The sequence below is a fragment of the Monodon monoceros genome, unplaced genomic scaffold (genome assembly GCF_005190385.1).
Source record: "Monodon monoceros isolate NGI ecotype Baffin Bay Population unplaced genomic scaffold, NGI_Narwhal_1 Super_Scaffold_22, whole genome shotgun sequence".
Taxonomy (NCBI): Eukaryota; Metazoa; Chordata; class Mammalia; order Artiodactyla; family Monodontidae; genus Monodon; species Monodon monoceros.
Window position 1 is genome coordinate 85,176,235 of NW_021703779.1, and position 15,411 is coordinate 85,191,645.

Below are 15,411 nucleotides of genomic sequence, written 5' to 3' on the forward strand. Positions count from 1 at the left end.
TTCTCATCAAAATACCCAACTCATATAAGATATAAACATTAAGATACATAAGGGATGGAGAACTGCATTCATCCCCTGGGGGTGTGGGAGTGAGCAGATGGTTGATAAGCATATGCTCCTTATTAGAAAATAAAATCCTGTGGGCAGAAAGCAGTACCGATGATGATTTAATGTGATCTCGTCTCCCTCCTCTGCCTTCACTCTACCTTGGAGTGTTAGCCACTCTCCCAACCCCAAACAACATAAAGGCAATGTCCTAGCTATTATTACCTCTCTCTCCCCTAAAAAACAAATCAACAAAATACTCAGGATAGTAGGAAACACAAAGCAATCTTCATTTCTTCCACACATTAGAAACATTTTCAATTACAGTTCAGCTTCTCTGAGATATACATCAAATGTTGGTCAACGAGCACAGAAAAGCCAGGTTGGAGGGAATCCCTGATAAGGAGGCATGAAGTGAGAGCTTTGATTCAACCACTCCACTCAGCACAGTGGAGGCCCATGCAGGTCCCTGAGACAGTCATTCTGCTTTATGCCTTGAAGGAAACCCACTCTGTACTCCCTCCTCAGAGTGTGCCTTTGAAGGGCCACTGAAAGGAAAGATCCTTGATGAATGATCACTAGTAAAGTCCTAATGGCTAACTCATTTAAGGAGCAGCTCTTTTAATAGTGGGGGTTTTCCTCTTAATCAGTGTTTCTCACTGGAATTAAAAGACCCCAGCCACGTTCACAGTTACAGGTTTCACATAAGTCAGACTGCTTCCCGGGAGGTACCCATAGCTGATAAGCAGGCACATCCTCTGATCAGTCAGGATATATTCTGGTGGGATTCTGGGCCATTCGGTTCAGCCCACAGAAACCTCAGTAATGCTCAAGCGAATGAGCAGAGCTTAAAGGTCACAGAGAGCCTTAGGTGCATGGAGGTAAGTTATCTCATAGGACAGCCAGACAGCTGACCTGGGTGGGAGGAATGTGAATGATATATCTGACCCTCCCAGGTACACAGTGGTTACCTTGGTGTCCAAACATAGTAGTCAATCTTAAGGAAATAAAATCTATTTGGGGGCTGCTCTTTCTTCTGATAGGCTTTCAGAAAACTCAAAACAATGTCCTGGTGGGTACTCACCCATGAGCCTCATCGTCTCCTTCAATTTCACAGTTGCTCTTGGCAACCCCAACCCATCCCAAAATACCCAAAAGACAGAATCAGACAATGCTTTGCCTTGCTTCAGCATCAATGGATGGCTCCGAGTTCTCAACCCTGCCCCGAGGGTGCTGGTAGCAGCAGACACAGTGGAGATAGTCCACTACATTGTGGGTGAAGAGTGAGCGCAACGGGTGCAAGTACTGGAAGAAAAGGAGCATAAAGCCAATGGAAATCAGATAAGCAATAATGAGCTGCAAGGCAATCAAGGAATGACAGTAATTCAGTAACACTTTCACTCCAAAGAACTTAAAAACCAAGACCATGATCACATTCTCTAACAATCTCACACTATAGTGCAGGCCCATATGTCCCCAGTTCTGACCTTTCTCAACAAGGTCGCTGTCTGCTAACTTCAACTGCAAAGCTGACCAGCAAGAGAAGTTGATGCCAGCATAGAGAACGGTAACGGAAATCAACACCACTAAGGTGCCAAGTCGGCTGAAATTTTTCTCAATGTTATTGGGCATATGGGCACCACTCCTCCAGAACTTAACCCAAGGCTCAAAGAGGATAATCAGGAAGTTCAGCAATAAGAAGGGCACAGCCTTCAATTTCAAGGTGGCTGAAAAGAGCACGAGAATCATGAGGCGGGAGGTGATCTCCAATGTCCGCCAAATGGTGATGCACAGGACTTCTAGTGGACCAAGGCGAATCTTGTATTCATCGTACTTGATCTGGATAGCCAACATATTGCAGAGGGTAGCCCCATAGGTGACAGATATCAGGGAAAAGACTATTAGCACAGCTGTAAGAAAAAAAAAGAAACAGAAGAAAATAGATAATCAGTCAATGTTGGTGAAGCTTGTACTCTGACCCAGAGGTCCAGACAGATGATAGGTGAGACTCAAGGGCCCAAGTCAAGAGCAAACCTACGAATGAACAGAGCTATGTAAACAAACAGCATACACAGAAAGAAAATGGAAATAAACTAAATTATTTTGTGTGACAGGGACTGGGGCAGTTTTTAATTTTTTCTACATTTCTCTAGTTTCTAAATTTCCCATGAAATAAGAAATGAACATATACTGGTAATATTTTAATAATCATATAAACATACAAAATAAAGTAAAAAAAACAGTTGGCCTCAGAACCATCACTGAGGGGTCACTAGCATTGAGAGGTCACTAACACAAGAAGAGTACATATAAAGGGATGGGCAGCATCTACCTGCTGAAACAAGCTTCTGAGAAAACAGTGCTGGAGGCAGAGAGAACTTGATCTGAAAAAAATCCAGTCTTAGGAGACTCAGAGAGAATGCCTTTGGCTATAGAAGTCCCTGCTTTGATGACCATCTTCTTCAAGGAACTAATCTTGTTTGTGTATGCTTCTAGAACATAAAATATATACTGGAAATTCCATGAGCGCAGAAGGGACCATGTCTATTTTGTTCACTGCTGTATCACCAGAGCCTAGCACACTGCCTGGAGCATAGTAGGTGCTCAACAAATGTTTGTGGAATTAATGAAGAATTCTGAGTTTAGAGAGGCACCATAACGTACCTACGGTTAGAAGTGCTGGTTCAGCAGTGTGAGAGCTTGTGCGACTCACTGAATATCCATGTGCCTCAGTCCCCTAGGTCACTGACATACTCTAGAGTTGCTTGTATTACTCATCAGCAGTACCAATTTCCCAGTGCTTTGGTATACTTTAGGAGTCCCCAAACTTCCGGCAGAGTGGTTTAAAAATCCTATTTCCTAGCCCATAACATCCATACCACTGTGCGTTAGAGTAGGGGCCCTGAAGGATCAGGATGCCCTCTAATCCTGCTATCCTAAGTCTCAACTATAGGTCACACAGTGGCTCTTTCCTTTTCTTCCTTTCTTTATATCAGAGGATACCAATCACTAAGAAAAATCTAGTGCTCTCAAGGAGAGTGAGACACCGGAGTGTACTCATCCAAAAGAAAAGCTGGAGCTTTCTGTTCCCATAAAAACACTGGATCCAGGGAACTAGAGCCATTGAAATGTCAATTTAATCTGCAAGAAAAGTAAAGACCTTCCGATAGAAACCCAGAAAGAAGCACAGCGTTGTTTCCGAGATCTTTTCCAGCTCTAAGCAGAGGGTTGCAGTCTCAAAGACTGGAAGACTCTCTTAAAGTGTCTACTCTTATCTTTACTTTTATTATTTATTATTTTTTCCAGCTTTATTGAGATATAATCGACATATAACATTGTATTAGTTTAAGGTGTACAGCATAATGATTTGATATACTCTTAGCTTTATAAACCACTCTAAGTCCCATCCTCAAGAGCTGATGCTCCTTGTAGAGTTTGGAACATCAGGGTGTATGTACAGCCAGCCAAGTGTGGTGATGCTTTCCCTTAAATTTAGAACTCGTTTATTGATAGTAGTGTAATAAAAAGCAGAAAGCCTGATGCTTCCAATAAATGTAAAAACACCTTCCATCTGTCTCCCTACAAAAAGACACATGCCATAAGAGGTCATAATGCTGCTAGTGAAATTTGCTCATCTATGCTGATCCAGACGGCCTCCCACAGAAAAAGGAATAAGAAAAGGGGTAGCAAAGAGAAGACAGGAGGGTGGGTGAAAGTGAGGAAAACTAAAACCAAAAAGTAGTTCACAAAACCTTAAAAGAGAGGGTGTTGTCAGAAAGTTTTTAATAGGAGAAATCACTGAAGAATTGAAAACAAGACCTTGTAGAAAGATTCCCTTACATCCTTTGTAGAGTGACCTATAGTTAGAAACACGGATCCTAAAGGCAGATGTCCTGCATTCCAATCCTCTTTGCCATCTATTACTTATGGAACCTTGTGGGGAAATTTGCTTAACCTCTTGGTGCCTCTGTTTTCTCATTTGTAAGATGTGGATAATAACAAGTATCTCATAGTGTTGTTGTGAAGATTTAAATGAAATAACTAGAGAAATGCCTGGAACATAGTAAATGCTATCTGTTAGCTCCTATTATCACCATCATCATCACCATTCTCTATTTCCAAAAGTACAGGAGATGCATTTACTTTGTTTAGGTGTTACCCTGACACTTAGGAAATCAGGTGATTTCAAAACTGATAGAACATCTGGACATAAGCCTTACAAAAATGTGAAAAACCTATAATAAGAAAATGATACAATTTTACTGAAGTATATTTAAAAATATTTAATGACATGTACTTCGGTAAACTTGTATATAGTTGGCCCTCTGTATCCACAGAGTCAACCAAAACCATGGATAGAAAATACTCGGGAAAAAATTCCAGTAAGTTCCAAAAGCAAAACTTGAATTTGCCATGTACTGGCAACTATTTACTTAGCATTTACATCATATTCATAACTATTTACATAGTATTTACATTGTATTAGGTATTATAAGTAACCTAGCGATGATGTAAACTATACGGGAGGATGTACACAGGTTATACACAAATACTACACCATTTTATATAAGGGCTTTGAGAATCTACGGATTTTGGTGTCCGCAGGGGGTCCTGGAAACAATCCACTGAAGATACCCAGGGTCAAGTATAGTTTTCTTGCTACGGGTCTTATATATTTATGGCACAGAGTGTAGTGATGCTGCACGGATGTATATTTATCTCCAAACTCATCAAGTTGTACACATTAAATAGGTAGAGGTTTTTGTTTCTCAGTTGTACCTCGATGAGGTGATTTTTAAATATTTAACGAAATGGAGACTTAAATTATCTTCTAATATGAAATTGATTGATCCTGTAAAGATGTAAACTCCCTCCAAAATAACCTAAATAATTGAATGCAATCCCAATCACAGTCTCAATAAAATGTTTTTTCTTTTGTTGTTATTGTTTTGCTTTGTTTTGTTTTCTGGTGAGGGAATTGACAAACTGATTGTGAAAATTCATTCTGTTTGGAAGATCAGGCTAAATTGCTCTACTAGATCTGAGCTGTGAAAGGCCTTTGAAAGGCACAAGACCTAAAAGCAATAAAGAATTTGAATACATAAAAATGTAATACTTCAAAATGCCAGAAAATACTACAAGTATGTTGTCTCTTACATATAGTGTGTTGCACATGTTACATGTATGACATGTATATGCACATTTAAAATGTGTGTATGTACACACATACAGAACATTATACAAATGTATACATACACACTTATCCACAGCAGAGAAAGGATTAATAGCCAGAATAAGTAAATAGATCCTCCAAATTAATAAGGAAAAGATAAACAACCCACTAGAAAAAGTAACATATAAATAAGATATTTAAAGAATAGAATGACCAAACATGAAATGATGCTCAGCTTCACTCATAAAGTAAATTATTAAAACAGTTATTTTATAATTATATAAATATTTAGTTTAAGATATAAAGAAACAGGCATCTTCATACACTGCTGGTGGGAATACAAATTCATGCAACCTTCTGGCAGTACTGCTAAAATTCTAAATATGCATATCTTTTCTCCCAGCAATTCTACTGCTAAGAAGTTATTCTACAAAGTCTCATTCCAGTACACAGGTGCTTATAAAGATGTTCACAGGAGCATAGTCTGTAATCAGAGAAAAACTTTTTTGCATGGATGGAAAAATTATAAACAAACTTTAATCCTACCAACAGAAGATTAGGGAAATAAGAAAGAATGGTCCAATTCATATAAAGGAAATATATAGTATATTTATCATTATTATTATATATATAGATAACTGTTGAAGAAATATTGGCATACTTTTGAAAAAAAACATGCTGCTGAATAGAATGTTTAATTTTCCTTTTTTGGCAAATATATATATACACATATATATGTTATATGTATGTTTATATTACATAATAAAGAGAAGTCTGCACTACTTTGTATAAAATAGATAACTAATGAGAACCTGCTGTATAGCACAGGAAAGAAAGAAAAAGAGAGAGAGAGAGAGAGAAAGAAAGGAAGAGAAAGACAGAGAGGGAGGAAGGAAAGAGTCTGGAAGGATATACACTAAATGGTAAACAGATTACCTTTGGGAAATGAGATTACATCTCCTATTTTGTATATATTCTGTACAGTTTTGAGTCTTTACCATAACCATGTCTGATTTTTATAATTAAAAAGAATAAGGACCAAAAATAGTAATACATGATCATGGTAAAAAGAAATCCAAACCATATAAAAGGGTATAAAGTAAAAGCTAATAAAAGTCAGCTGACTTCTCATTTTCACTCGCTAGAGGTAAATGGTTCCTTGCATATCTTTCTAGAAATAGTCTGTGCATATACAATTACCTGCAGGCCATCCGGTTTGTGCATGTATTACTTTTATAATGCATACATATTTTAATTAGATGATTTAATTACCCTCAAAATTCTCAGGAGGAAGAGCATCATCATTTCCAGATTTTTCTCCCCATACTACTGTCAATTCTAGGTATGTAAAAAGCTTCAAGACCAGTAGAACTTCATGAACAATTCTTAGTAGAGAAAAAAAGAGGGCGCATTTCCTCCTTTATTTGAAACATAGGGCTTTGCCAAGCAGGGTCAGCACCTAATAATAAGGAAACGGTCCAAAGCTGTACCCACAGCTGTACCAGCTCCAGCCCAAGCTAGAGGCTTACTCATCTCGGGATCCCTCTTTTACAAGTGGGAAATTAAGACAGTGACCTCTTTGGTAACTTCCTCTAAAGATTACAGAGAAGGTCAGAACCGGGACCAGGCCTGACTCGCATCAGTATTCATTCCACACCCCTTTTTCTTTCTCCCCACTGAAGTTGGAAGGAGTGATTAAATCAGTGGTTCCCAAAAGCGGCTGATCAGAATCAACTGGGGTACGTTAAAAAATGCAGATTCTTGGCCTCCCCACACTCAGATTGATTCAGGTCTGAGTATGGGATGTAAGTTTTAAAGGAAGCTTTCATCCAGTAATTATGTTTTCTCATGATCCGTAATATTTGGGAACCTCTTACTTAAAGGCAGCCATCCCTAAACCAACCAACCAACCAACCAACCAAACACACTCAGTACAATTTAAACACTGTGGGTAGGGAACATGTCCTACTGGCTTCTGGTATTACTCACTTCTTCTGGGTCCAGAGAGGGTTTTTCTGTGGCATTTTTAGTCTAAACACCTTACCCCAGTTTCAGAAATCTGGTAGGCCGGAGATGTCTGGCTCCCCAAGCTGACTCTCAGTGCTGTACAATAGAACTAGTTCTATAATACCAATAGAGTAATCACTAGGCACACATAGCTATTGAGCACTTGAAATGTGGCTAGTATGACTGAGGAAATCAATTTTTAATTTTTAATAATTTAAATAGCCACATGAAGCTGGTGGCCAGTATATTGGACACTCAAGTCTAGATTTCTAAGACCCTTGATTTCAGTGGAGCCCTCCCCTCTCCTGACCCCACTCACCTCTACCCAGGGGGACACACATAGCTATTGAGCACTTGAAATGTGGCTAGTATGACTGAGGAAATCAATTTTTAATTTTTAATAATTTAAATAGCCACATGAAGCTGGTGGCCAGTATATTGGACACTCAGGTCTAGATTTCTAAGACCCTTGATTTCAGTGGAGCCCTCCCCTCTCCTGACCCCACTCACCTCTACCCAGGGGGACATCTGCAGAGATCAGGGTCACATAGAGCTGACAGGTCAGCTGGGGCACTGAGCCCAGGAAGGCTTGGATCTGTGACATACGTTTGTAGGCACTGCGGTGCATAGCCAGGGTCCGGATGGAGTGGCCCACCTCCCATTCTATCAGCACCTCCTCGCCATTTATTAGCATCTTCTTTCGGGTGAGGCTGACATAGGGCTCCTCCTGCCCTCCTTTCTTCCACAGTGTGAGGTACTTAATCATGGCTTCCAAACATCTGCAGAAGTAAAGCATCATGAGTACTTAACTAAAGCTGTCCTAGGAAGGAAAGTTGTAGTGAGGGGGGAAAAATAACTCAGGAGGGCTGTGCTACTTTTTGCCATTCCTTCTCTCCTGTTCTACTCATTTCTCATGAGGCAAGGAGTTGGTCATGCCTTCCACGTGTCACTTCAGTCTAAATCCTTTGTGTTGGGTTGGCAATCGACCAACCTAAGAACGCCAATTCAGAAGTGTTTGAGGACTTAAGAATAAGCCTGTGACAGAAAAATGGCTAGAACACAAAGACATGAAAAATTTGTTGAGAGAAAACGATGAAGGTTCCAAAAGGCTCTGGTTTTCATAACACCTCAGGTTCCTGAGGTAAAGCATTCCTTATTCAAAGCTTTCAGCTCCATAATCAGAGCTTTTGAGCTCTGCTTTTTCAAAACAAAGCCCACAACTATAACTGTCTCAGCCAAAAAGTCTTGGAAGGGATCTGGAAAAATCTCTCAAATACACAGGAAAGCCATTTAGCAACGGTACTTAAAAGGCTTGACAACTCAGAACCGAATATACTATATACCTAGGGAACCTCAAAAGATCTCTTTAAAGGTTGTTCTGGGGCCTCTTGACCTGTTTGGGAACAATAGCCTTTTAAACTTCATTCTTTCTCTACAAAGAGTAAAACATACTTAGGAGATCTTATCATCCTTGAAATAATATTAAGACCACATTTCCTGCTGTACCCGTCCCATATCCCCCATATAAATTAGAAGTCTTTAGCAGTTCTGATGTGGTGAAAAGAGAAGCAACTAGAACATCTTGTTTTGGAACACCTGAGTTACTACTTCCCCCACTCACACTGAAATAAATGGAAACTGTGAACTATTTCTTCTAAGTAAGAACAGTTGTGTCAAAAATTAAGCAGTCTTTCCTGATAGGCTGAGGGCACGGGTTGCATTTATCTTGCTCACCGCCCTTATCACATAGTGGGCATTTGATAAATATCTGCTGAGTAAATGAAAGAGTTAGAAGGAAAAAAAGAATACAGGGTGAGAAGTGATGGAAGGAGAAGATAATAATTAATAATGGCAATGTAATTTAACAACAACAAAAAAAAAAACAGACCAAAGACGAGCTCAGATTTATATGCTCTCTAGGCCTTTGGCTCCCGATAGAAAAGCTTGGAACAGTGCTGGCTGCCATTCTCCACAGGATCCCTTTTTTTAAAAAAAATATTTTATATTGGACTATAGTTGATTTACAATGTTGTGTTAGCTTCAGGTGTACAGCAAAGTGATTCAGTTATACATATACATATATCTATTCTTTTTCAAATTCTTTTCCCATTTAGCTAATTACAGAATATTGAGCAGAGTTCTCTGTGCTATACAGTAGGTCCTTGTTGGTTATCTATTTTAAACATAGTAGTGTGTATATGTCAATCCCAAACTCCCAATTTATCCCTCCCTCCCATCACCTTTCCCCTTTGGTAACCATAAGTTTGTTTTCTAAGTCTGTGAGTCTGTTTTGTAAATAAGTTCATTTGTATCATTTTTCCACAGGATCCCTTTGAGATTGGTGCATGTGTACCGGGCTAAAGCACGTAGTTTGAAACATCCAAGTTGTAGGGAAAACTCTAAAATCCAGGAGAGAAAAAGATGGAAGGAGAGAACAGAAAAGGAAAAAAAGCAACTTTCTCTTCTTATTCAGGAAAAATGCATAAGTGCATTTCCACCAAGAGAGTTTAGATTTTAACCCAAGCCCATCAATACTATTGCTGAATAAAACATTGGGGGAGGCAGTGGCATGAAGAATTCTGTTTATGCTTCTATTCTTTTTTTTTTAACATCTTTATTGGGGTACAATTGCTTTACAATGGTGTGTCACTATAACAAAGTGAATCAGTTATATATGCTTCTACTCTTAAGGCCATTTACTGGTTTAAGTAAGCGTGCTTGCCTTGCTTATAAGCGGCAGCAAATGAGAGTACATTTTCATTTTCAGAAGTATCTTTGCATTTCACATAAGGGAGCCAGGGCCTCCAAACACCTTCATGTGCCTAATAGCATTCATCAAGTTCCTGCCTACCTAAAAAGTAATTTGCCTTGAAAATAAGCATTATCAAGGATATGATTTATGAGCTTTTAATTATTTTTTCCCTGCTGTGGGGTAGCTGACTGAGATTACAAATGCTTTCCAATCATTTCTAGTGGGAGCTAAATGACAAAAATGAAACATAGTACTCAACACTCCATATGGATGGTCCAAATCAAAGATGGCTTGGGAGGCCACAAAGCAAAGAGAAGTCGAAACGGAGCTGGGGCAGAACTTACTGAAATTTGCATCTTAAGAGTGATTGATCCGTTAACTCAATTTATTGCATTTGAAAAGGGCAAGAAGAATGGTTTCCTTGTTCCTCTAATGACATCTCGGTTCCAAGTTCGAGATGAGGTCTTCCTTTCACAGTTTAACTTCAAAGATTTTGAACTGGAAAGCCCCTTTAGATTACCTAGTACAGAGGTTGCATAGGCCAGCTGAGTCACATCTGACGAACAGCTGTGGCGTGTTTGGCCCAGACAGTTCTTTTATTTAATTACCAAAATCAGTTGTCAACATGTTCAATCATTCCATTTCACATAAAATCCTGTCTTGGGAGCTTGTCCTGAAAAGTTGCGGCCTTGGCGATACAGGGTCTGAATTCCAACAGGGAAACAATGGGCTGGAGCTGTAGAGAGGCTGGCCTCCTTTAGGCAGATCTCGCGGACTCCAGATTACCACAGTACTCACTAACACTCCATCATTTCTCTAACACCGAGACTTCATTTTTACTTATCATCACACATGAAACTACTGTTTTTTCTCATCCTTGGCTTGCTTCACTCATTTATGATACCTGCCTGGCCCCTGTAAGTGTTTGAGTTTACGACCCATGATCTAGCCCAACCCATTTATTTTACAGATGAAGGACCTGAGGCTCAAGGCATCTTCAGGGATTTCACCAAGGCCATGTAACTAGTCAATGACAAGGGCAAACTAGATTCCAGGTCTCCTGAATTCCAGGCCACTGTTTCTGTTGATGTCTCATATTTTCGCTGATGGAGCGTAATCAATTCCTCCCCATTTAAACATACTGATAAATTTTTTTTAAAGGGGGCAGTTCCATCCTGAACTTCAGACTGTGTTTATTTCTAAGGATGAAATATCTTCCCATTGCAATTACAACATCAACACTCTGACCCATATTCCTCAGCTGACTGCAAGTTTCTGCCTCTCTTGCAATCAAGATAAATTTGGTCCATTCTTTCCTACTGACCTCAGAAGTTTTGCAACATCTCTCTACCTTGAAAATCACATAGCATCCAGATGAGACTTCTGACACAGATGCCTGTATCCCTAGGATAAGGCACATTCTTTCTTTTGTTTTTTAACATCTTTATTGGAGTATAATTGCTTTACAATGGTGTGTTAGTTTCTGCTTTATAACAAAGTGAATCAGCTATACATATACATATATCCCCATATCTCCTCCCTCTTGCGTCTCCCTCCCACCCTCCCTATCCCACCCCTCTAGGTGGTCACGAAGCACCCAGCTGATCTCCCTGAAGGCACATTCTTGTCCCTTCAAAACAATCTGAATGGAAAGACTCAATACTATTACATTGTGCTACAGCATCCAGATGGAGAGATAGGCTATCTTCCTTTGCGCCCTTCTAACCGTGTACCTTTATTGCAGAAAGATACAGAGATAAATAGGAGACCAATAAACTGACAGAGAAAAATAAACTACAATGGGTTTGGGTACCAGATGAGCACAAACGGCTTAAAATACTTTCCAGATGTCAAATAACTCCAGAAAATTTGAAAATATCAGTAGCAGCAGCCCAAGCAACTCAGGGTAAAGAAACTGAATGTGAGATGGGATGGAGGGGGTAAGGAACTTCCATCCAATTTAAAGAGCATCTAAAAGGCAGAGTCAAAATAACACACTCTGAAGCTATAGCCTGTGTTTACAAGGTGACCACATCAGTTGGTCTCATACCAATTTCACAACCCGAATCCAGATAGCAAACATTGTCAAATGAAGTCTTATTAACGGTACCATACATGGTTTCGGAACACAGGTACATGCCATATGTTCATTGTGGTGGCACTTAAGACTGCAGATAAGACTTTTTGGATGGTAGGCAGGGAAACCAAGAGTGGGAGGGAATGGGAGAATCGATTCGATTCAAGGCACAGTAACAGTCTTAAAAATATTAAATTCATCTTTCTCTGCACAGTTGGGGGGTAGGGGAGGAGGGAAAAGATTTAAAAGTTGCTCACCTGATAACAGGTCCCAAGAGGATTAGATGCATAAACAATGATAGTGGCTTGTCTTTGGCCAGATCTCTGTGGACAAAAATGAGGGTCAACTGGACCATAATGGATGAAAACATAAAGAAGGAAAAGGTGTATGCCATCCAGTAGGTTTCACTATTCTTCCGATAGATTCTAACCATGTACAAGGCAGATGCTGCCTCCCCACAGTACAAAAACGTGGAGAAGAGGATGCCAAATGGAAAGGTAAATCGGGGGTTCGTCCCACGGATGACATCTTCCTCCAGAGAGGATATCGGCTCCACGCTTGGCTCCTCACGAATTTCAAAAACTCGGTCCATTGTCGAGGTTCTGAGTGTTGTGGTCTGGTCTTCAGAGCACTCCCATCCCCACCTCCCAAGAGAACCCTGTAGCCACTGCAGTTCAAGTATTGGTGAGGAGAGCTGTCAAGTCCAATTCCAGAACGGAGATCTACTAGTTAGAGCAGGAGACCGCTCTCTTCTCGTCTCAAATTAGACTTGTTGGAGTCTGGGATGAAGAGCCCAGGAGTACCACTTTGAAACTAGACTCTTGATTGGCCCAGGATTCCAATCGTCAACTACGTGCTGTGGAAGTTGGACAAGGCAAAAGCAAGCATCTTAGCGCCCAGTCCGGAGTCCAATTCCAGGCGCGTCAAGAACCATGGGACAGCTGTTTCCGTGGCGGCTCCGCCTTTCGCAGCCCCCCAGGCAGGACGGGTAGCCACTCTCGCGGGCACCGACACTCAGCAGCTCCTCTTGAGGAGCCCCGACCAGTGTGCTCTCTCAAATCAGCTGAGAACTGAGCCAGGGCAGAAGAGGGGGCGCAGCCTGAGCGTCCCTTCGGGGATCCAGTTCACTGCCCAGGCACCCTAGCTAATGCTAGGCTGCGGCTATTAGCTCGCCTGCTCGCCGGCGGTCTCTCCGCACCCGCGCTCAGTCAAGAGTTCTCACGGCGGCTCCTCCAATTCCCCAAGCTCCGCCCCCAAGGCAGCCAGGCCAGGGACAGGAGCAAAGTCACAACCCCGGCTCCGAGCGCAGTCACCGGGGAGAGAAGCAAAGCACGCGCCCGCTACAGGATCAAGAGAAAGCTGGAGGGGCTTCTTTTCCACAGAGAAACTTTACTAGCGAAAAACACGACGTGCAGGGCGCCAACCCGGCCCGACGGATGTCGGCAAACTCTTGGGCGCCGTCTGCTGCCGGGGTCCTGCCTGGCTCGCAGTTCCAGCTGTGAGAGGTCGGTGGCTTCAGGAACGAAGGCAACGATGGCGGGGCTGCACGAAATGGGAGAGACAGCTGGGGCCAAACAAAACCAGCCTGCGACTTCCAGGGCGGGCAGATGAAGGATGCTCGGTGCATAGAGGCGCGACAAAAAGGGGCTTGGGCCAACCTTCAGAAGCACTTCTCATCACGACCCCCGGACCCTGGAGGGAGCCACAGCTTTCCTCTTCGCCAACAGAAGCAGACCCCCAGTTCTACCCCGCCCTCCCTAACTAGCTCGCTCCCACACTCGCTCAAGCCAGGCGGTTAAGCAGGAATGTCTCTCTCGGCCTCAGGGTTGAATTTCCCTAGGTCCTATTGCCCTACAGATTTTATCAAGGTGGGGCTGGGGAGAGACCTGGGGGGCAATTGGGCCGTAGAGTTTCCTTTCCAACCAAGAGTGTATGTAGCAGAAGGAAGAAAGAGAAGGAGGGAATGTCAAAGAAAGACTCAAAGTCAGCCCACAGACCCGTATCATATGCCTTGATTTCTCCACTTGCAAAATGAGGCCAGGATGGGAACTTAAGAATGAACTTTCAGGTCTTTGGCTGTAAGGTTCTGAAGAGGTGCCAAATTCTAAATAGACTGGAAAGGAGCCAGGAGAGCTGTTAGTAAGAACTGAGAGGTGTGTCTTAAAGAGCTCTGAAAATTGCCTAGATTCTTAAGAGCAATCTTCCCCCACCTTGCTGAGCTTTTGTTTTTGTGCTTTCATTTGCATAATTCTAAACCCCAGGGGAAAAGAGAAAACATCTGCCTCCTGGTAATAATATAAATATAGCCTGTGCCAATCTCCTTTTGCTGCAGGAAGTCAGTAAAAAAGATCTATGCGAGGAGTGGCCAAGTAGCAGCCACCAAAATGATGGCTTCAAGAAAGGCTTAGTCTTGCTGTTGTATTGGTTTTTAAGATTCCTGCAATTGCTGTCTCCTTTCCCCAGGGCTGATTCAAGAACAGATCAGCTTCAAAAGGTTGTTGCTTTTGAAGCAGATGTCCCATCTTGGTCTGTACCTGTGTTAGCAGCTGGGTTAGGAGGCTGACCCTTCCTCCTTTCTGTTTCACAAGGCGGGGCAATGCTATCTGAGAACACTTCATAGTGTTGATGGCTTGGGCCTTTCCAAAAGGCACAAAGTTCTCTGCCAACAGTATACGGTGCAGAACTTCTTGTGGGCTTCTTCAGGACCTATTCCCAAGATGGATCACAAGTAGGGTGAGAAACTCATCTGTTTGCTGTGTTGGGATGAGTTGGCCACCCTGACATGGGAGACTGAAACTAGGAAGAATGTAGAATCCCCATGTTTTTCTTTTAGCCTCTCCTCCTTCTTCCTTGTGCCCTATTCCCCAAATACACAAATCTACACTGCCTTCCTACTTTGTTCCAATATGACTCCTTCTGTCTGACATTTAAGACTCTCTATAATCATCAGACTACTTTCCTCTCCAACTTCATCACCCACGCTACCCTGCCACACCCTTTGCTTCAGTCTAGCAGGTTTTCTCACTTAATCACACTTGCCTTGCTCTCTCAGTGCCGTGTTGAGGCCGTTTACAACCCCCTTCACTCTTTTCTGCATTAGCCCAAAGCCTAATCTTCTTTCAAGGGTCAGTTCAAGTATTACCTCCTCCAGGAAGCCTTCCCTCACCTCCCCAGCTCTCACTTTTCCCTCTGTCTTTGTGCTACTGGCATGTACTCTCTTGCTCTAGTCCTTCAACTCCTTCTGCCTGCCCTGCCTCCTAAACAGAAATGTAGACTCAGGGAGGGATGCTCAATGTTTATTGTGGTTCTTGTTGATGATAGTGATTAACAAATAGTGATGACGATGAAGCTTCCTCC

General features: G+C 41.9%; 1 protein-coding gene across 1 annotated transcript; it reads right to left on the reverse strand.

The window, feature by feature from the left end:
* Nucleotides 1-320: 320 nt before the first annotated feature.
* XKRX (XK related X-linked) lies at nt 321-13,759 on the reverse strand. The gene is made up of 3 exons (XM_029240653.1): nt 12,312-13,759; nt 7,736-8,004; nt 321-1,955 (listed from the first exon to the last, which is right to left on the reverse strand). Exons 1-3 carry the CDS (start codon nt 12,644-12,646, stop codon nt 1,210-1,212), a joined length of 1,350 nt encoding a protein of 449 aa, XP_029096486.1. The 5' UTR covers nt 12,647-13,759; the 3' UTR covers nt 321-1,209.
* Nucleotides 13,760-15,411: the final 1,652 nt, after the last annotated feature.

Bases quoted from the DNA above. Each gene is read 5' to 3' on its own strand.
- XKRX (XM_029240653.1), bottom strand. From the start codon at position 12,646: ATGGACCGAGTTTTTGAAATTCGTGAGGAGCCAAGCGTGGAGCCGATA. The intron at 8,005-12,311 runs GTGAGCAACTTT...TTACTTCTGCAG, and splicing joins CTCTTGGGACCTGTTATCAG to ATGTTTGGAAGCCATGATTA. The intron at 1,956-7,735 runs GTGAGTGGGGTC...TTTTTCTTACAG, and splicing joins AGATGTCCCCCTGGGTAGAG to CTGTGCTAATAGTCTTTTCC.